Source organism: Chiloscyllium punctatum, chromosome 1 (assembly GCF_047496795.1).
Source record: "Chiloscyllium punctatum isolate Juve2018m chromosome 1, sChiPun1.3, whole genome shotgun sequence".
NCBI lineage: Eukaryota > Metazoa > Chordata > Chondrichthyes > Orectolobiformes > Hemiscylliidae > Chiloscyllium > Chiloscyllium punctatum.
In genome coordinates, this window is record NC_092739.1 from 3,954,040 (window position 1) to 3,975,799 (window position 21,760).

At 39.8% G+C, this 21,760-nt stretch overlaps 1 protein-coding gene across 4 annotated transcripts in view; it reads right to left on the bottom strand.

Annotated features, from left to right (window-relative positions):
* The window catches only part of tmem131l (transmembrane 131 like), a 171,718-nt gene that overhangs the window by 28,639 nt on the left and 121,319 nt on the right, over positions 1-21,760 (bottom strand). For all 4 annotated transcript variants that reach the window (XM_072577926.1, XM_072577034.1, XM_072578720.1 and 1 more), the window contains 4 exons: positions 10,837-11,023; positions 6,272-6,457; positions 2,674-2,826; positions 1,796-2,400 (listed from right to left, as the gene is read on the bottom strand). In XM_072577926.1, coding sequence (XP_072434027.1) covers positions 1,796-2,400; positions 2,674-2,826; positions 6,272-6,457; positions 10,837-11,023 — 1,131 coding nt within the window. The remainder of the gene's footprint in view (positions 1-1,795; positions 2,401-2,673; positions 2,827-6,271; positions 6,458-10,836; positions 11,024-21,760) is intronic.

Below are 21,760 nucleotides of genomic sequence, written 5' to 3' on the forward strand. Positions count from 1 at the left end.
ATTTCCCAGGCCCTGTCCACTTGAAGCCACATCTCAGTTATCCCCACAATATCGTAACTGCCAATTTCCAAATGAGCCTCGAGCTCATCCATCTTCTTTCTAACGCTTCGTGCATTCATATATAATATTTTTAATTTGTTAATCCCTTCACCCTTCCTATCAATCCCTATTTCACTTGACCTTACAGCATGATCCTTTTTTGAGTTTTCTGCTCCATTGATTCCGTTGTCTTTCTTGACTGCTCTTGTTCTAACTTTCCCTTTAACTTCCTGTTTGTCCCCTCTCCCCCACTATTTAATTTAAACGCAGCTGTGTTGCAGTGGCAAACCTACCTGCCAGAATGCTAGTCCCCCACCTATTAAGGTGCAACCCATCCCTCTTGGTCCCCCACCTATTAAGGTGCAACCCGTCCCTCTTGTATAATTTATCCTTACCGCTAAACATACCCCAGTGATCCAAGAATTTAAATCCTTGCTTCCTGCACCAGTTCCCCAGCTACACGTTCAAGTCCATTATCTCCCTGTTCCTGTCCTCTCCAGTAAACCGGAGATAACCACCCTGGACTTCCTGCTTTTCAGCTTTCTTCCGAGTTCTCTGAAGTCCTGCTGTATAATGTCCCTCCTCTTCTTCCCGACATCATTTGTGCCGACATGTACTATCACCTCTGGCTCTTCACCTTAGCTCGAGGATTTCCTACACTGTCTGCGATGTCCTTAATCCTGGCACCAGGAAGGCAACACACCATCGTCAAATCCCGCCTGTTGCCACAGAAACCCCATTCAGTTCCTCTCACTATGGAGTCCCCTATTACCACGGCTCTGTGTGATGTCTGACTCACTAGTCAACATGCATGTTGAGATTCTTTCAGTAACACATGCTAGAATATTGACCTTTTTGGAATACTGTGAATAGAGCCCACTGTGCAAGATTTGGTCCAGAGAGGAGCCCAGTCTACCTTAGAATAAGGAGGGCAACGGATCTCAAAAGGTTGAACATCAGGTGGAGCTGTTTCACCTTGCTACTATGCAATACAAATCTACGTTGTGTTTCCCAATAACAATAAATAAATAATGTGGCATATAAATTTCAGTGCTGAGGGGATGCTAACTATACATATGCCCCAAAGATTGGAGGATTGTAGCATACATCAATAAGGTATTCACTATTCCAAATCATGGTTTGCAAATCTCAAGAATCCAACATTAAAGGTGATTCTGCAATTGGACAGCATTTGCAACAGGATATTCAGCGAGAATTATACTAATGATCATATCAGAATTAGCTTTTGGGCTCACTAAATGGCACAGTTGCATGTACTGGAAACTACATGTATTAACACACAGGGCTGCACTGTTTGGAGTCAGAAAGGATATGTACAGTGTGCACCTGTTTTTTAAACTTTATAGAATAGGGGGCATCATTCTCTGGCTCATTTTCCAGAGCAAAATGTCTCCACTAGAATCAATCTGCCAGTTTATAATTTCAACAAGTTCAGTAGTGAACCGTTAGTTATCATTAACTGTAGTTTCCCATGCCTCAATCAATCAGCACCCTTTTCTCATACAGTAAATGTTGTTCTCCTTTTACATTAACAGTCCGGTGAATTATCCTGATGAAAGAAAAAGTGAAAAAGTGACTTTTTTCAGCAACACAAGTTCTGTATGGCCAAATTACTGACTTTACACTTGGACAGTGTCACATGAATTTGCATCAATTAAAAGAAGATGGCATTAAAAAATCACTTCCAATAAGCATACATTTTCTATTGTGAATAATTCATAAAATATTGATGTACCTATAGTGGTCAATGACACTTGTGTTTCATCAGTCCTGAAGCTTTCTTCTGGCACTAGGTGATCATGGTGGTCATCGAGAGAATGTGCATGGAAAGATCCGTAGTGACTCAATTCTTTATTGTCAAGGGCAGCAATAGGAATCTCAGAACTTCTTTCTTCTGACAGTACACAAGTCACAGGCTCATGATCAGCATGTTCAGTAGTAGGTTCAGTTTCAAGACAAAATGGTTTAATCTCACACTCTTGTACAATTTCCTCCACTTTTTCCAGATCTTGTCCTACAAATGGTGCATACCTTTCATCACATGGCTTCATATATGGAGGAGACTCAGTGCAAGACTGTTGCTCTTTAGAACAATAAAATGGCCCGCCATTGGTCAGCTGATATCCTTCACTAGTTCCACAGCTAATACTTGAAGTATTCAATTTATTTTTGTTGTAGTATTTGAGCTTTTTTGAACAATGGCCCGCGTTACCAGGACTCCGTTTTGAGATATTTAGAGTTCGGACAGAAGTTCCATTTATTTGTACGGTCCCTCTTCCTTTTCCCCTATCTGGCGAATTCTTGCCTTCAATGCAAGTCTTACAGCCAGTTCTACTTAACCTGCCAATATATAAAGGAAATTAAAATTATACAGTCAGGATTGATGTAATTTTAAAGTTTGTCAATACAAGGAAAACAATGTTAATGATTCACTTGCCTGTAGCTGATTAAACATTGTTATTTGTCATGCATATATTTTAGTTGAGACTTCGACCAGCATATTCTTACAATTACTTAAGTGAACCAAATGCGCAAATTAATGATAAACCAACATCTAGGCCATATACCTTTGTAAAGCTACTATGACTTGAAAATGATTAGCAGAAAGCTTACTTGCAAGTTGTAGCGCCAAGTGTGTTAATGGAGGTCCTATCCTGTTGGAGCAGCAGGGAGGTCTGGCATGTCCGTTGTCTAGATTGACTAAATTCTGTCAAAATGTACTGAGCACGTTGGTAGGCCATGATGATGACACAAACAAGTAGCAAGCTACAAAAAAACATAAGTATATTGACAACAGCACAATAAAATTTACAGACAATGCGTTACTGTAAAATGATCAAGTTGCGTTAACCTGGTGCATTTTAATGATGAATTGGAATCTAAAAGAGACCATACACAATTTTAGGGGAATGCCATGCAACCTGACTGACTTTCCTTCCCATTTCAGTTTATGAATGAATTTCAGCACAATGAAACATGACTGCTGACTTTGAACACCAAAGCTGGATTTTAGCCCCAGAACAACCAATGACCATTCCACTTCAACAAAGTGCTGTTATTAAAAAGGACTGTGCAAAGATTTAAGTTCCAAGTATATTTTACTTTTTGTTTTACACCTTCAAGGTTAAAGCAAATCTGGAGAATAACCTATTTCTTTTTACCATTTAAAAAAGGAATTTAGATCCTTATCTGAACCAAGGCACTGACAGGCAAAACAGATCCTCAGTTTAAAGTTTCAGTTTACATTGGAGATCAGAAGTAAATGAAAACTTACATATCACACAAAAAAAACTCAAACATGTCTTGTCTGAGAAAGCAGGCTTTTGACAGGTTGGGGACACATTCTCGACACGTCCCCTTTCCCTCAATGAAGTGCTCAACTCATCCCCAGAAGCTCACTGAACCAGATGACTTTAAAGACTGAGGCTGGAGATTTACAGGACCTATGGTGATGATGGAGAGGAAGGAAGGAAAGGGAGGAAGGAAAGGGAGGAAGGAAAGGGAGGAAGGAAAGGGAGGAAGGAGGAGACAAAGGAAGGATGGAAGGGAGGGGGGAGGAAGGAAAGAAGGAAGAGGGAGGAGGGAGGAAGGAGGAGGGGAGGAGGGGAGGAGGGGAGGGGAGGAGGGGAGGGGGGGAGGGGGGGAGGGGGGGAGGGGGGGAGGGGGGGAGGGGGGGAGGGGGGGAGGGGGGGAGGGGGGAAAGGAGGAGGAAGGAAAGAAGGAGGAGGAGGGAGGGAGGGAAGGAGGAGGAGGGAGGGAGGGAGGGAGGAGGGAGGAGGGAGGGAGGAAGGAGGAGGAAGGAGGAGGAGGGAGGAAGGACGAAGGAGGAGGAACTGGCTAATGCTGGCAAGATAACCCTACTGGAGCTGAATTATTTCCTCCCCAGTTTGCCAGTAAGATTTTACCCTCCCCTGCATGGGTAGGCTGCCGGTTCAATGCAGGAACCTGTAGGTAGAGGCTTGAGACCCCTTCTTTTAGAACTGTATCCACCCAGGCAGCAATGGTATGACCTGCACTCAGTGACCTTACTGGGGTCTGCCTGATTGGCCCCAGCAGTGACAAGCACCACCTAATGGCTGGGAGGACGTACATCCAATCTGTCGTCCTCTTCTCAAAACAGTTCAATAGACAATAGGTGCAGGAGTAGGCCATTCTGCCCTTCGAGCCCGCACCGCCATTCAATATGATCATGGCTGATCATTCCTAATCAGTATCCTCTTCCTGCCTTATCTCCATAACCCTTGATTCCACTATTTTTGAGAGCTCTATCCAACTCTTTCTTAAATGAATCCAGAGACTAGGCCTCCACTGCCCTCTGGGGCAGAGCATTCCTCACTGCCACTACTCTCTGGGTGAAGAAGTTTCTCCTCATCTCTGTCCTAAATGGTCTACCCCGTATTTTTAAGCTGTGTCCTCTGGTTCGGCACTCACCCATCAGCGGAAACATGTTTCCTGCTGCCAGAGTGTCCAATCCTTTAATAATCGTATAGGTCTCAATCAGATCCCCTCTCAGTCTTCTAAACTCAAGGGTATACAAGCCCAGTCACTTCAACCTTTCAGTGTAAGGTAGTCCCGCCATTCCAGGAATTGACCTCGTGAACCTACGCTGCACTCCCTCAATAACCAGAATGTCTTCCCTCAAATTTGGAGACCAGAACTGTACACAGTACTCCAGGTGTGGTCTCACCAGGGCCCTGTACGGCTGCAGAAGCACCCCTTTGCTTCTATACTCATTCCCTCTTGTTATGAAGGCCAGCATGCTATTAGCCTTCTTCACTACCTGCTGTACCTGCATGCTTACCTTCATTGACTGGTGTACAAGAACATCCAGATCTCTTTGTACTGCCCTTTCACCTAAATTGATTCCATTTAGGTAGTAATCTGCCTTCCTGTTCTTGTCACCAAAGTGGATAACCACACATTTATCCACATTAAACTGCATCTGCCATGCATCTGACCACTCACCTAACTTGTCCAGGTCACCCTGTTATCTCCTAACATCCTCATCACATTTCACCCTGCCACCCAGCTTAGCATCATCAGCAAATTTGCTAATGTTATTACTGATACCATCTTCTATATCATTAACATATATTGTAAAAAGCTGCAGTCCCAGTACTGATCCCTGCAGAACCCCACTGGTCACTGCCTGCCATTCTGAAATGGAGCCGTTTATCACTACTCTTTGTTTCCTATCAGCCAACCAATTTTCAATTCAATCTAGTACTTTGCCCCCAATACCATGCGCCCTAATTTTACTCACTAACCTCCTTGTGTGGGACTTTATCAAAAGCTTTCTCAAAGTCCAGATACACTACATCTACTGGATCTCCCTCGTCCACCTTCAGAGTTACATCCTCAAAAAATTCAAGAGATTAGTTGAGCATGATTTCCCCTTCATAAATCCATGCTGACTCTGACCTATCCTGTTACTACTATCCAGATGTGCCGTAATTTCATCCTAGACTCCAGCATCTTTCCCACCACTGAGGTCAGATTAACTGGTCTATAATTTCCTGCTTTCTCTCTCCCACCTTTCTTAAAAAGTAGTATAACATTAGCCACCCTCCAATTCTCAGGAACAGACCCTGAATCTATCGAACTCTGCAACGTGCCCTGATGTTTATGAATCCTAGTATGACAGATTTGGGACAAGACTGGCAAAACAACCATCATATGTAATTCTTCAAGTGAAGATCTGAAGTTAATGCAATAAAAAAAGCCAGAAGAACTGCAGATGCTGCAAAACAGTAAAACAGAAATTGCTGGAAAACTCAGCAGGTCTGGCAGTAACTGCAGAGAGAAAGCAGGATTAGTGTTGAGTCCAATGTCTCTTCTTCAGTGATACTGCCAGACCTGCTGAGCTTTTCCAGCAGTTTTTGCTTCTGTTTCTGTAGGCTGCAAGGCTACAGAAAATCCTCATTTGGTGGAGATGGGAATGCTTAAATCTCCATCAACCTTTCCACGAGGAGCAAGCACGGTGTTAAGAGTCAGATAATCAACACAAAGTGGATATTACAGCTCTAGACAGTAGCTTAATTCAGATCTGCTTATTCATCAACAGAGGTAATATAATGTACTTGAAATATTTCAGGAAGCTTTCTTTTCAAAAGTACACAGGAAATAATTACTCAAAGCAATAAATTCATGGTAATGTCCCCATATTAAAACTGTACTACAAATAATTTGAATTTCATGTTAAATTTCTGACCAGCTAAAGAGACAGACGACAATCCAGAATGGCTGCTCCCAACTCAGTGCTGGCACCAAGTCTGCACAAAGAGGTAACAGGTGATGTGGAAGACTCATATTCAAAGTAAACTGAAACTGCAAGCCTCTTGCAGTTAAAAGCTGCAATTCACGAATCACCCAGGAAGTGGTGAAATCTGGTGTAAACCTGAGCAGGGAAGAGGGCAAAAGTGAGTTAAATAATATGTCCAAACTGAACAGCTTTAAGTTTGAAAAGAAAACAAAAGCAATGCATCTATATCTGAAACTATACTGTACAAGAATTATGGCCCACTACCATCTTTTGAAAATTCCCTTCTTCCAACTATTACATCTGACTCCTATATTCGGGAGAGTTGGTAGTCAAACCATTCCTGGAGGTCACTACTAATGTCTACTGTTGGCAAATAATCAGAGGCTGGGAAAGCGATCATGAAGAGGGTCTTCACATCAGTTTGCCTGTTCACTGTCTTGCTATTCGCTGCAGTTCAGATCATCTCCATGCAAAGCATGTCTTGAGAAGTATGCTGCAGACAATGCAATACTTGCTAACATGGGAACAATGAGAGCATAAACAAACAGAAAATGCAGGAAGCATTCAGGACAGGCAGTGTCTATTGGGAAAGAAACAAAAAGAATGTCTCAGGTTGAAGGGTGCCAATCAGAATGATCACCAATTCTGATGAGGTTATTGACCTGTAATGTTAATTCTACACCTCTACTCACAGCTGCTGCCAATCTGCTGAGTGGCTCCAATACTTTCTATTTGAATTTCAGACTTCCAACTACATTATCTTGCTTTCATCATAAACACAAATACTCTCTCAGCTATCTTATTGTCACAAAATACAGCTGATCAGAAATGAACAAGCTGGACTTTGCTACTTAAAATTTTACCTTGAGTAAAATTAACATTAAGAAACTTACATCAAAATAAGGTATCCGGACATCACGAAGAAGAGTATTGTACATATTTAGTTTTATAGATAACTGCTAAGTTTAGATTTTTAAATTGTGGCATTCCAGGGTTTTTTTTTGACAATCCTTCTGAAACAATGACTTAATGCAGTATTTGTAGAAACTGTTTTCATTGTGGAAGTTTACAACAGGTGGGGTACAATTGAAGGCCATTATAACTTGATTTTGGTTCAGGATAATTAAAGATGGATTTCAACTGGAATCATGACAAGTATAAGAACTAGGAGGAGGAGTAGGCTGTCCGGCCCTTCAAGCCTGCTCCGCCACTCAATAAGATCATGGAAGATCATTTTGTGGCCTCATCTCCACTGACCTGCCCTTAATTCCTTTACTGTTCAAAAAGTTACCTTAGCTTTAAAATAATTTTCTGAGGAAGCCTCAAATGTTTCACTGGGCAGGGAATTCCATCGATTCACAACCATCTGGATGAAGAAGTTCCATCTTAATTCAGTCCTAAATTTGCTCCTCCTAATTTTGAGGCTATGCTCTCATCCTAGTTTCACCCGCCAGTGGAGGCATCCGCTCTACTTCTATCTTATCTTTTCCCTTTGCAATTTTCTATGTTTCTACAAGTTCCTCCCTCATCCTTCTAAATTCCAATCGATATAATCCCAGTCTACTTAGTCTCTCCTCATAAGCCAACCATCTCAACCGCGGAATCAACCTAATGAACTTCCATTGCATCCCCTCTAGAGCCAGCACATCTTTTCTCAAGTAAGGAGACCAAAACTGCATGCAGTAACTCCAGGTATGGCATCACCAGCACACAATACCTCCCTACTTTCAAACTCAATCCCTTTAGCAATGAAGGACAAAATTCCATTTGCTTTCATAATTACTTGTTGCACCTGCAGACCAACTTTGTGACTCATCTACTGAGGTCCCTCTGCACAGCACCATGCTACGATTTTTACAATTCAAGTAACAGCCCTTTTCACTGTTACACCGACTAAAATGGATGTCTTCACATTTATTAACATTGTACTCCATTTGCCAGACCTTTGCCCACTCAAACTATATCCTTTTGCAAAGCTTCACAGTCCTCTGCACACTTTGTTCTACCACTCATCTTAGTGTCATCGGCAAATTTTGACACACTATACATGATCCCTAACTCCAAATCCTCTATGTAAATTGTAAATAATTGCGGTCCCAACACTGATTCCTGAGGCGCACTGATTGGCAACCAGAAAAATCACTCATTTATCCCCACTCTGCTTCTTGTTAGTTAACCAATCCTCTATCCATGCTAATACATCACCCATAATGCCATGCATCATGTTATGCAGCACCGTGTCAAGTGCCTTTTGGAAATCGAGATATAACACATCTACTGGGTTCCTGTTGTCCAATGTGTTCGTAATGTCTTCATAAAATTCTCATAGGTTAATTAAGCATGATCTGCCCTTCGATGAACCCATGCTGCATCTGCTCAATGGGACAATCTCTATCTAGATGCTTTGCTATTCCTCGATACCAGAACTAGCATTTTACCCACTACAAAAGTTTGCTATCTGGTCTACAATTCCCCATCTTTTGTCTGTCGCCTTTTCTAAACAGTGGTGACACATTTGCTGTTTTCCAATCTGCTGGAACTGTCCCAGACTCCAGTGAATTTTGGAAAATTACAAGAGCATTTGTTATTTCACCCACCATTTCTTTCAGCACCTTGGGATGCATTTCATCAGGGCCAGGAAACTTGGCTATCCTTAGCTCCAATAGCTTCCCCACACTACCTGTTTCGTGATAATGATCGTTTCCAGGTCCTCACCTACCTTCGTCTGTGTCAATTACTGGCACGTTATTAGTGTCTTCCACTATGAAAAGTGCTGCAAAATATCTTTTCAGTGCCTAGGCCATTCCTGACAAATAGCTTGTGCCTGAAACATGGACTCTCCTGCACCTCAGATGCTGCCTGACCTGCTATGCTTTTGCAGCCCCACACTTTGACTCATTTCCTCATACCAGAATACTAAATCCTCCTTTTCATCCTCTAAAAGACCAATGTTTACTTTAGCAACCCATTTTCATTTTATACATTTATAACTTTTGTTATCAGCCTTTATAAACCAGCTGAGCCATCTTACTTGCACTTCACAGCTTTTTTTGTAAATTTTTGTTGACCTTTAGAGCTTTCCCAATTTTCTAGTTTCCTGCTGATCTTGGTTACTTTGTATGCCTTCTCTTTCAATTTGATAGCCTCGCTTGTTTCCTTAGACACCCACGGCAGATTACGCCTTTTCCTACAGTCCCTCCTTTTCACGAGTACATACACTTTTGCTGGGCACTTTGAAATATTGCTCTGAAGGTTCTCCACTGTTTGTCAACTGTCCCACCATAAACCCTCTCCTTCTACTCTACTTTAGCCAATTCCTCCCTCATACTATTGTAGTCTTCTTTAAGCACAAGACCCTGTTATTGGATTTTGTCATTGCATTTGCTATCTGTATTCTAAATTCAACCATACTGCAATCACCCCTACCAAGAGGATCCCTAACTATGACATCATTAATTATTCCTGTCTCATTACACAGGACCAGATAGAGGACAGCTTGCTCCCTTGTTAGTTCCAAGGCCTGGTTTACAATCACTTGTTAATGATCTTAGTTGATGATAGCATTAGACAAGTCAGATTCCAGAATGGAACCTTCATTTACTCACTTGTGGGACATGGGTATCATTGGGTGGCCAGCATTTATTGCTTAAATATAGTTTCCCTTACAGGTGGTGGTGAGCTGCTTTCTTGAATCGCTGCAGTCAAGATGCTGTAGAGTTACCTACAACACCGAGGGAGGGAATTCCAGGATTTTGAGCCAGCAACTGTGAAGGAACAGGGTCTAAAAAAACTCAATCTTTGAGTTTTCTCAGCTAACTTCAATTCTGCAGTATCTCAAACCCAAAAACATGCTAATGGTCTTCAATGCTTACTCCACCCATCATAAATCACAGTAATATCAAATTTCCATTAACTCACCAGGGGTCTCTGTATTTAGTTACTGCATTTAGAAGGACTCGTTTTAAGAAACACTCAGAGCTTTCATAAAGTATATTTTAAAACCCAAATGCTGAAAATAGTATTTATTTACAAACATGTCATCACAACATTCATATTTACCAGGAATTGTGTTCCTAAGTGTTCCGGAGGGTCATCGGTAGCATGCTTGCTTTTATTTCAAAGGGTTGAAGGTTCAAGTCTTATTTCCAACATTTACTCACCTTGTTTTTAAAACTAACATATGTGGGATTTGAGTGTCACTGGCCTAGACTGGCTTTTATTGCTTTTCCATAATTGCACTCAAGGTCAGGCTGATGAGATGCCTCCTTGACAACAGCAGTACTGGAGTCTAGTTATATCACAGAGCTATTCAGATGGGAGATTCAAGATTTTGACCCAATTACAAAAAACTAGGCATCAACCTGACAAAAGTCCAACCTAAACAAAATTCTGGTCATTAGTAGTGAATACTTGTGCTCCAGACTTACTGTGCCCTTAGCTAAACTATTCCAATATAGCTATATCACTTCTTACACCACCACTGCCACTGTACATTATTCATTGTCCATACTTACAGAATGCTGATCTCATGTGAAGAATTAACATCCAGCACAAATGATTCACAGTTTAGAATTTGAAACCCAAATCCTTGACATCTGTATCCATTAATGCTCATTGAAATCACCGAGACAGTCAGTGGTCCAACGTTTTCAACCTTAAAACTCCTTCTAATGGTCAAGTTGAGTTCATTTCCTTTTGACTCTGGAATAAAGAGAATTTAGTAACTACAGTGATGTCAGGTATTTGTATAACACTATCAAATCACACCCTACAAGCCTTTTTCACACTGGTCTGTCAAAGCCAAAATGGCAACCACCTCAGTTTCCATAGCATCTACTGGGAGTTATCATGAGATACTAGATGATTATGAATGCGCTTATGGTCCTTAAAATAATCATTTCTAATCTCTGTACAGAGCTTTGACACATTAGTCATGGTTTGGAGATGCCAGTGTTGGACTGGGGTGTACAAAGTTAAAAATCACACAACACCAGGTTATAGTCCAACAGGTTTAATTGGAAGCACACTAGCTTTCAGAGCGACGCTCCTTCATCAGGTGGTAGCGGAGGGCTCAATTCAACACAATTTATAGCTCACATTTACAGTGTGATGTAACTGAAATTATACGTTGAAAAACTGATTGTCTGTTAAGCCTTTCATCTGTTCGAATACCATGATAGTTTCACTTCTTTCATGTGTAAATCACAACACACCAAGTAACTTCCAGTATATGTCCATCAACATTCTTCACGAGCACAGTTCTATGAAAATACCAGAGTCCTAAGGGTTTTAAGCTATGGCTTAGTGACAGCACACTTACCCATTTAACAATATAAAATCATACAGCACTCATGGACTCCATTCAGTTCATCACACCTGTTTTTAATGTAGCCATCCAATTAATCTCACTTCCCTGGTAATTGTCCTCAGTGTTTTTTTTGTTTATTTATCATTTTCACTTCTGAATGTTATACTGAATCTGGTTCCAGCACCTTTTCCAAGAAGCATTTTCCAGATTATTAGAACTTGCAGTTTTTATAAAAGCCTAGTCATATCCTTCCTGGTTCTTCTGCCACTTATCTCGAAAACCACGCCCTTCACATTAACAAACCTTCGGCAAGTGAAAACAGTTTACGTTCTATCAAAACCTCTCATGACTTTAAATTTCCTCAATCTTCTCCAATTGATGAATAATCCCAGTTTGTTCCTCATTGCACAATATTGAAGCTAATCATTCCTACTACTGTTCTAGTATAGATCTCCCTGGTTTAAAGTACATTCTGAAAATGCATTTTCATTAAAGCATAGTTGAGAAAGCAGTATATGTAGCGGAGTAGCGTTGCCAGCCATCTTGTTTTAGCATGATTACTACGTATGCAAGCACTGTTTTCAAGCATTCACTGTGGAAACTACATTTGCAAGGAAGCGCAATGCATGCACCAGGAACCATAATGGCAAGTACAACACTGCACGTGCATCAAGAATCAGTAAAAACATTAAAAGAGCAAATGGGTGAACTACAAAAAATGTTTATTCCTGTCTGGTGCAAGAGTGCAAAGAGAACAGTGGCCAACCCATGGCTTATGAGGGAAGTCAGACATAGTATCAGATATAAACGAATCATACAAATTGGCAAAGCAAATTTGAAAATTGGGAACAATTTACAACTCCGCAAAGGAGCTCCAATGGATTAAGAAGGGGAGTTGGAGCTTTTCCCCCAGGGTGGAAATATCAAATACTAGGGAGCATAGGTGAGAGAGGGCAAGATTAAAAGGAAATGTGTGAGGTAAGTTCTTCTTTAAATACAGACAGTGAGAGCTACCGGGAGTGGTGCAGAAGTAGATACAATAGCAATGTTTAGGAGGCATTTAGACAGGGAGGAAATTGAGGCCTATAAGTCAAGATTAGAGGGGTGATGGAAAAGCACAGTAGGTCAGGCAGCATCAGAATAACAGGAAAATCCAAATTTTGGATAAAAGACCTTGACCATGTGCAGACAAATGAGATCAACTTAGAATGGGATCATAATTGGATGAGAAAAGAGTATGAGAGCAAGGGAAACATAGAATTGACTGCAAAAGTTTTTGTTGATAAGTGTTATGAAGATGTGGGTGTACATTAAGAGAGTTAAAAGCAGAACTACCGGACACAGCACCAACTGTTCTCAATAAGGCAACAATTGCCTGAGTACAAAAACAAATTCAAATTCAGCCAGTTTAAAGGATACCCCAAAAAATATCAACCTCCGATCCACTTTGAATTGAGTATATCGACAATCTTAAAAGCCAATGACACAATCCAATGCTTTGGAGGTATAAGACCAGGGGAAATTGAACAGTTGAGAGGAGAACTGACAAGCCCCAACATGCAAACAGACTACCTGAAAATAGCTCTCCTAAAAAGGTATGTTTTTGATCAGTAACCTGAGACGAAGAAATTCCTAAAGACGACAACACAGGAAGATCCAAATAGAAGCACAAAAGCTGCTTGATTTTGAGATAAGTAGTGTTGTTTGCAAATCTCAATTGGGAGTTTTATCCGACTAATATTATAGTAGGGAAGGCAAAAGATAGGTTAGAGGAAGAAATTGTAAGTAGTGGTTAGTTAATTATTCCCTGTTGTACTTTAAGAAATAAAGTTGTTAATTTTTACTTTAAATCGTTGTTTGCCACGCGGATGTTTTTTTAAAAATCAGATTACTGCATTACTGGGATAAATTTTTTCTGTGTTGCTGGTTTTAAATTAAACAGGAGGGTTTACTCTGTGTCGTAAGAATAAGTAAAGAAAAGATGATCAATGAAAACTAAAGCAAATCCCTTCCAATCAGAAACAGGAGAATTTATTATGGGGTATAAATAATGGGCTGACAAACTAAATTCCTACTTCACTTCTGTCTCCACAAAGAAAATCACGAATAATGGAACAAAAATGATGGGGTACAGGGGAGTTAGTATGAGGCAGGAATTGAAGCAAATTTGTATTTGTAGGGAAATGGTGTTAGAGAAATTGATAGACCAAAGCCTAATAAATTCCAAGGGTCTAATAATCTACATAGCAGAATTCTTAAGGAAGTGGTGGATGATGGATACATTGGTAGTCATTTTCCAAGATTCTTTAAATTCTGGAATAGTTCTTATAGATTGGAGGGCTGCTAATGTCAGCTCACTATTTAAAAAGGGAAAGAGAGAGAAAAACAGGCCAAGTTCTGCTCTTATCGTCCACATTTCTATGTTTCCATGTCACTATGTCTCCAACTCGCTTTTATCTCCATGTTTCTATGCTTGAAGAACTGCCGGAATTGTATTTAACGATGATGCTATTGAAAAATCATTCTGAAGAGTATCAGAATGCCATTCAGACACTTCTAGTTCAAAACTCAGTTCTGTGGAAAATTGTGCATTTGTTTTGCTGTGCAGTACTTTAGTGCAAGTGCTCTACTTGAAACTAACTCTAATCACATCTAATCAAATGTATACCTGTAGTTTAATTTCCCCAGTTGCTGAAAGGAAAACCATTAATTTGTAAGTATAGTGTACTTAGATATCCTCAGAAAGGGGACTGCATTACTGATAACTCCATGAACTCTGCTAAATCTACCATGCGCAATTCAAAAAAACTAGGATAGAATAAAGTTCAATAGTCGAAGTGTAACTCCTTTATGTGCCACAAGTTTATAACTGTTGGGGTAAGTGAATGTAACAAACTAGAGCTTTGGACTGAAGGTCAATTCTTTAAGAGCATCTGTAATTTGGCAGAAAACTAGAAGTTTCTTCAAGAATTTGAAATTTAAAAGGAGGATGAAGTGGCTTCAAATGATTCTTTTATAAGTAAGGCTAATTTGAGCATTTCTGGCATAGGGGAAATTTACCTATCGGAAATAAAAATTCCACTGATCTGGCACCTTCTGTAGAGGGGACAAAAAAGGTTACCATTTCAAGTTCAGTATGATTCTTTTTTGAAATATTAACTCTTTCTCTTTACACCAATGCTGAGTTACCGGAAGGACAGCACTCCAAAAACTTGTACTTTCAAATAAACCTGTTGGACTATAACCTAGTGTTGTGAGATTTTTAAACTTTGTTATACAGGATAAACCCCTCTGCTAATTTAAACCCGATACAGAGAAGCTCACCTCACACCATAAACTGTTCAATTTCGAGCTGTAAAGAACCATCCCAGATCTCACTATTTAAAGTGTAAATTAACAATTTTATTCTTTAAGTCCAAAGAGAACATTCGACCACTATTTACAGCTCCTTTCTCTTAAACCTATCTTTACCTCCCACTCTACAATACTGGTCCGATTAAAAAAAACTGATTAAGATTTACAAAAAAAAAGGAAAAGAAAAAGCTGTTTGGTTAGCAGTCTGTTTTTGTTGGTGTTCTTTGCAATTCTCCCCATAACTGTTCAAAATGTCCAATTTTATATCCCAAAACATCGGATCATTTCATTGGTTTGAAGTCATCAAAACATTAAATTCAAATTCGATTGGATTCTGGTCTCTGGGGTATAATTTAAACTGATGGGCTAAATTTGAATTTGTTTTTGTACAATGGCTAACAACTCCAGCTATTTGTTTCAACCAAATGTTACATTTTTAAATTGTTCAGCACACTGGGCTGTCAGTCCTTGCCAACTTCCTCTCTCAAAGGTACAGTACACACCTACACCTCCACAACACTTTGTACACCCCAATCCAACACTAGCACCTCCACATCAGAGTTTTCCCAGGACTTTGTTTTTATTTCAGATTACCAGTACTTTGCAGTATTGTGCTATTACATAACCTGAGCCGATTGATGACGAAGCAAGTGCTAACTGCAGTGTTTGAGCTGCATTCTTGCAAATTCAAAGGCTATTACTGACGAAGGTTATGAACGGTCAAGTCTACAACATTGACAAGATGTGGAAAAATAAAATCACCTAACAAATTAAATTTCTGTAGCTCCAGTTTCTGGGTGTAAGGCTGGGAATATTAGGTTAAAACAGATTAATTGATGTAGTGGATTCTGAGAAACTGTGTAATCTTTTAACAGTAGGTAGAACTGGGAGACAGAGTTCAAAATAAAGAGGCCTCATGTAAGTGGTGCCTAAAAACTGGCACCATTATTTGAAAATGGAGGAAAAAATATAAAAATTACATGCGAGTCAGTCTAATTTTGGTGGTAGGCAAGTTAATTCTAGGGACAGAATTTATATGCACTTAGAGACACACTGACTGATCAGAGATGGCCAGCATGAATTTGTTAAAGGAAGGTCTTCTGACAAATGTACCATTCCCTTTGAAAATGTACCCAGTAGAGTAGGTGAGATAACGCATTTGACATGATCTATGTGAACTTTAGCAAAGCTTTTCATAAGATATTTCATGGTAGATTGATCAAGAAAGTAAGACCACATGGCAAAGTGGCACATTGGATTCAAAATTGGCCAAGAGGCAGGAAACTGAGGACAATGGTACAGGTACATGTGAAACTGGAAGCATGTTTCCAGTGAGGTGCAGCAGGACATGGTGCTGGGACCCTTGCTGTTTGTGGTGGATATTAATGAAATAAACTTAAATGTAGGGTGTATGATCAAAAGGTTTGTGGATGAAGTGAAAATTGGAAGAGAATGACAAAAACAGCTGCAAACTATAGGAGGACTTCAATGGACTGGTCAGCTCGGCAGAGCAATGGCAAATAGAATTCAACCCGAAAAAGGGAGAGGCAATGCATTTGGGAGGGTTAACAAGACAAGGGATTACACTATGAATGAGGGGATCCTGGAAAAGTCTGAAGATCAGGGGGTTTGTGTATATCCACAGACTTGTGAAGGTAGCAAAACAGGCAGCTGTGGTGGTTTTGGCAGCATATGGGATACTTGCCTTTATTAGCTGAAGCCTAGAATGCAAGAGCAGACAGATGATACAAGGCAGGACAGAAACAGTATAAAGTGTTCACTCAGTCACAACTGGAGTAGCGTGTGCAATTCAGATCGCCACATTATAGGAAGGATATACAGAACAACCTAGATTATCCAAGTGAGAGGGGCTGGGTATATTTCATTCGGATGACTGATCAGGGTTCCCGTGGTGACAGCAACAGCAGGAACAGGATTCCCGTGGCCACTCTTTTCCTGTTCCCCCCCCCGCCAGCCCAGGCTGCCTGCACTCACTGAGCTTTCATTTAAATTTTTAAAAATTTTTATGGAACCTTGAGATCGGTTAATTCGAAATTTGAATAATTGATGTTTGGATAACAGAGATATGTCTGTAATTGTACGAGAGAGAGTGCGGAGGAGATTTATCAGGATGCTGCCTGAGCTGGAAGGTCTGAGCTATGAACAAAGATTGAATAGGCTGGGATTGTGTTCCTTGGAGCAGCAACAGTTGGGAGGAGTCCTGATAGAGATGTCCAAGAATACAAGGATGGATAGGAACGCACTTTTTCCATTGGTAGAGGAACACCTGAGGATATAGATTTGAGGGAATGAATGATTTTTAGTGATCAGTGAAATATAATAGAATACAGTGAAAAGCTTTCATAAAAGGAAAAACAGAAGACAGAGAAAAGTGGAGAAAACATATTTTCAGAAAGTTAATGGTGGGAGATTGGGACTTCATGTCTGCAAGAATGGTGAGTCAGAAACCCTAATATTTAAGGGATGTTTAGTACTTCACTTGCCTCCAGGACAATGGGCCAAAAGCTGGAACACAGGATTAGTGTAGTCAGATCTTTGCTAACCAGTGTAAAGATGATGGATCAGATATATCCCTCCCACAGTGTACATATCTGAATCTGAGGAGAACTTTCATCTTTCAGGTGTATTAGTGTGTGGAAATCTTCCATCGAAAGAATAGTGGAGGTTGAATTGTTAAAATTATTAAAGGCTGGGTTAAAAAGTGTGTGCGTTTGTGCGCACGCGCACTTGTGTGCGTCTGTCTCTCTGTGTTTATGTATTGAAACACATCCAGATCAGTCACAATCATTGCAAAGATACGAAGGGCCAAATGACAACTTCAGGTTTAAGTCCTACATTCCTAAGTTTAACAAACACATTAAATTCATTAACTGTAAAGGCTTTAATATCAAAATTATAGGATTATAACTCACTTTTATTACATGCTTTCTTATTGGAATGTTTTATTCCAACTTTGACATTCTTCCTGAAATTTGTTGCCCATAACTGAATACTTCAACTGAAACCTGATTAATATTCTACAAATATTTAGAATATCTTTTGAGGTTTTGTATTCTCTGCCTTTATCAAAACGCCCTCAAATTATCATGATTTGGAGATGCCGGTGTTGGACTGGGGTGGACAAAGTTAAAAATCACAACACCAGGTTATAGTCCAACAGGTTTAATTTGAAGCAGCGCTCTTTCATCACGTGATTGTGGCTGACAACCCCCTGATGAAGGAGCGGCACTCCAAAAGCTAATGCTTCAAATTATCACACTACCTTCAAAGATTTACATATGCGTGCCCCCAGGTGTCCATTCCTGCACCCGGCAACACCACCTCCATAAATCTGGTTTATAATGCCTCTCATGTTTTCTCCCAAAATGAATCACTTCATACTTTTCCACATAAAATGTCAGGAAGAATGTCAAAGTTAGAATAAAACGTTCCAATAAGAAAGCACGTAATAAAAGTGAGTTATAATCCTATAATGTGGGTCTGCCCCTCCACCGGTCTATGTCCTCCTGAAGTTGGTTATCATATTCCTCGTTGTTTAATGCCTTTTTGAATTTTGGGTGATCAGTGAATGTTGAAGTTATGCTGTTTATCCAAATTAATAAATAAATATCAAAAAGAGCAATGGTCCTATCATCAATCGCTGGGAACTCCAACTCTCAGAAACAAAGGAGTCATTCTAGGTCTGCTCCACATTCTCCGTCATTGCCAATCATTTACCTCATCGCCATTTTCTTAAATGATCCCTCAATGTCATTGGTATTGAGAAATCTATTGATCGCGAACATGCTCCAGAACTGAGCTTCCCTCGGCCCTCTCGGGTGGAAAAATCCGAACATTCATGACCTGATTGAGTTGAGGATATTTCTCAATCCTAAATACTCTGCACCTCTACTTGAAAAATGCTACTTTCTGTTCCTTGGCTAATTTTGCAGCTATGCTGACATTGGTTGTTTTAGTTTGCTAAAAAGTCCATTATATGGCATTTTGACAAACATTAGAAAACCTACGAAAACATCAACCCTTCCCATCAATTCAAAAAACTTAGTAATTCAAACAAATTGCCTTTAACAAATTACAGCTAAATTTCTGTAATGGCCCATGGTTTCACTAAATATCAATTAATTTTGTCCTGGAGGACAGTCTCAGTTTCCATCACCAATATTAGTTTGGCCAGTCTATGTTGAGCATCTCTATTCTGCTTTGAAGAAGAAAGCGATATTGGTAATAATCCAGTCCTTTGACACTATTCCATGACCAAGGGAAAATTGGAAAACTGCAATCCAATCTTCACAACTTTGATTTGAGAAAATAAACTAGGATTGCTGTACCTTTGAAGATACTTTCTATCAGATGAGACATTAATTAAGTTGCTAGGCAACCTGCCCTGACACATTTTGCAGCTTGTTTGGAGAAACACTCACTTCCTCCTACTTAACTCCACAATCCGACTTCCAAGTCCAACACCTAGAATTAGGGAACTTTTATCGATGTCCTCTACTTGCCATTTGTATTGTTTGGCACTAATTCAGTTAAGGCAAAGTCTATTTGTCTTTAGGAAGTAGATGATGCTTTCACCAGTAATCATGCTTCAATAATTGATTTACCACCATGCAACTCAATGAACTGCCAACGAAAAGTCTGAGTAGTGATGTTGCCATCTTATTCAATTTCTCTCAGTATGTGGAATCATGGAAGTAGCAGCAATGGGTTAATTGGTTACAAAACAGAATACAGCAGGGATTAAAACTAAATGCTCAGGGTGATGGAAGGTATCAGTTGGGAACTTCATAGGAAGAGGTGCTTACACCACAGCTGTTCATGATTTACAAAAATATCTAAATCACATTTATCAATAGCAAGCATAACTTGGGGATGACATTTATTGGGGGCATAATAACACTGAAGAGCATTGTAAGAAAATGCAAGACATTGGTAGTAAACTTGAAAATTGGGCATGCAAACAGCAGTGTATGCTGATTTGGGCAAGTGCAAGATGGTATATTTTGTTAGAATTAGGGAAGATGCGTATGCCTCGGGAGAATTAGATTCTAAACTAGGTATAGGAGGAAATGCAAATAGGGAGATACATGCACAAAATAAAAGATACAAGTTCTACAATGCAAAAAAAAAGGCACCACTTAATTTCTAAAGCAACAGAACTGAAAAACAGGACCTTACATTAAGCTTAGATGGACTACTTGTAGGACTGTGTTCAATTCCAACCTTCATTTTACAAAAAGGATATAGAGACAGTACAGAAAATGTGAAAACGCAAAAACGTTGACAAGGACAATACCTAACTGGCTTTAACTATCAGATTGGCTGAATATGCGGTCACTCCTTACTCTAGAAAAATTAAGACTGAAATATAATCTCTTGGAGGCCTCCTGCAAGGTGTACAAAACTAGAGGCCATAAATAAAAGACAATTAATAAATAAGAGGGAATGCAGGAGCAACCCCTTTACAAAGAAAATGGTTAATGCTTCTACCACAAACAGCAGTTAAGGCAAAGCTAAATAAACACACAACAGTGAAGAAACAGGAGGATATGTTGCTTGAATTTGACAAGTAAGATGGCTGCAGGCTTCCGGGAAGCATAAACAACGCAAGGGGCTGAATGCCCTTATTCTGTGCTACAAATGACTGAGATTAACTCAATGCATTCAACACACCAGATTCCAGATCAAAGGCTTCACATTATCTAAAGATATTTGAGCGTGCTCTGATCACAAAGGTCAGTGTAGTCCTTTATAAGGTGCTAACCAGGATTTGTAACTGATCTCAGAGTTAGAAGGTTATGGATCACAGTGGTCCAGTCTGCCAGTTTAGTGTTGTGTTCAGAAAATACTCCACATCAGCTGCTGACCTTTGCACGTGAAGCTAAACAATCATAAGGCACTATACGGAAGAGAGTAAGAGGCTTGTTTTTGCCAATACATTTTCTTCCCACAACACTCCTAAAAACTATCATTTACTCATGGCAGTTTGTGGAACCTTACAATGTGCAAATTGGCTACCATATTTTCTACAATACAAGTGACTACATAACTAGATCTTCAGGATATTGTGCAATATGAAAAGCCCTATATAACTGCAACATTTTTGCTATTGTCAATACACTCATTGCAAGAAAGTTGTCCAATGAGTAGAGCAAATTTCAGAGTAAATTCTCTCACCATACAAAGCAATGATCCTTGCGTTAACCTGGTTGTGTCCCTTACCTGCTGTATTTTTATTATATTCTGGTCCAGATTTCGTGCCCCCCACCTTTTACTGCCAACATCTGATCAATGAGGAGTGACACTTATCAAGGAAATGAGTTACCTCCCTACAACCTTCCACTCAGTCTTTTGCAGAATTCATTTAGCTAACAATCAATAAAATCAGCACATCTTAAGTACTTCTATACAATTGACATTCAGCAAATACCGACACCACAAGTAAATAACAACAATTCTAAAGGCTCCCTTTAAGTTTTAACTTCCAAATGACAATATCACTGCCAGAAAAGAGAAACAGCCATCAATACAAAAGCCCAAAGATAGCTGTTTGAAACTTTGGAATATGGAGAAACCTAAAGTGCGAGTAAGGCATTACTGCAATTTATAACAAGGCCTCTTTAATGGCGAACAAATTTTGCTTTGCTTATGCAAAAAACTGAATACTTTGACTTCAACTGCACAATATTCAGTGTTTACTTATTCTTGTAGTACAACCAACTAAACAGGGTGGCTGATTCAAAAGGCAACTTTTA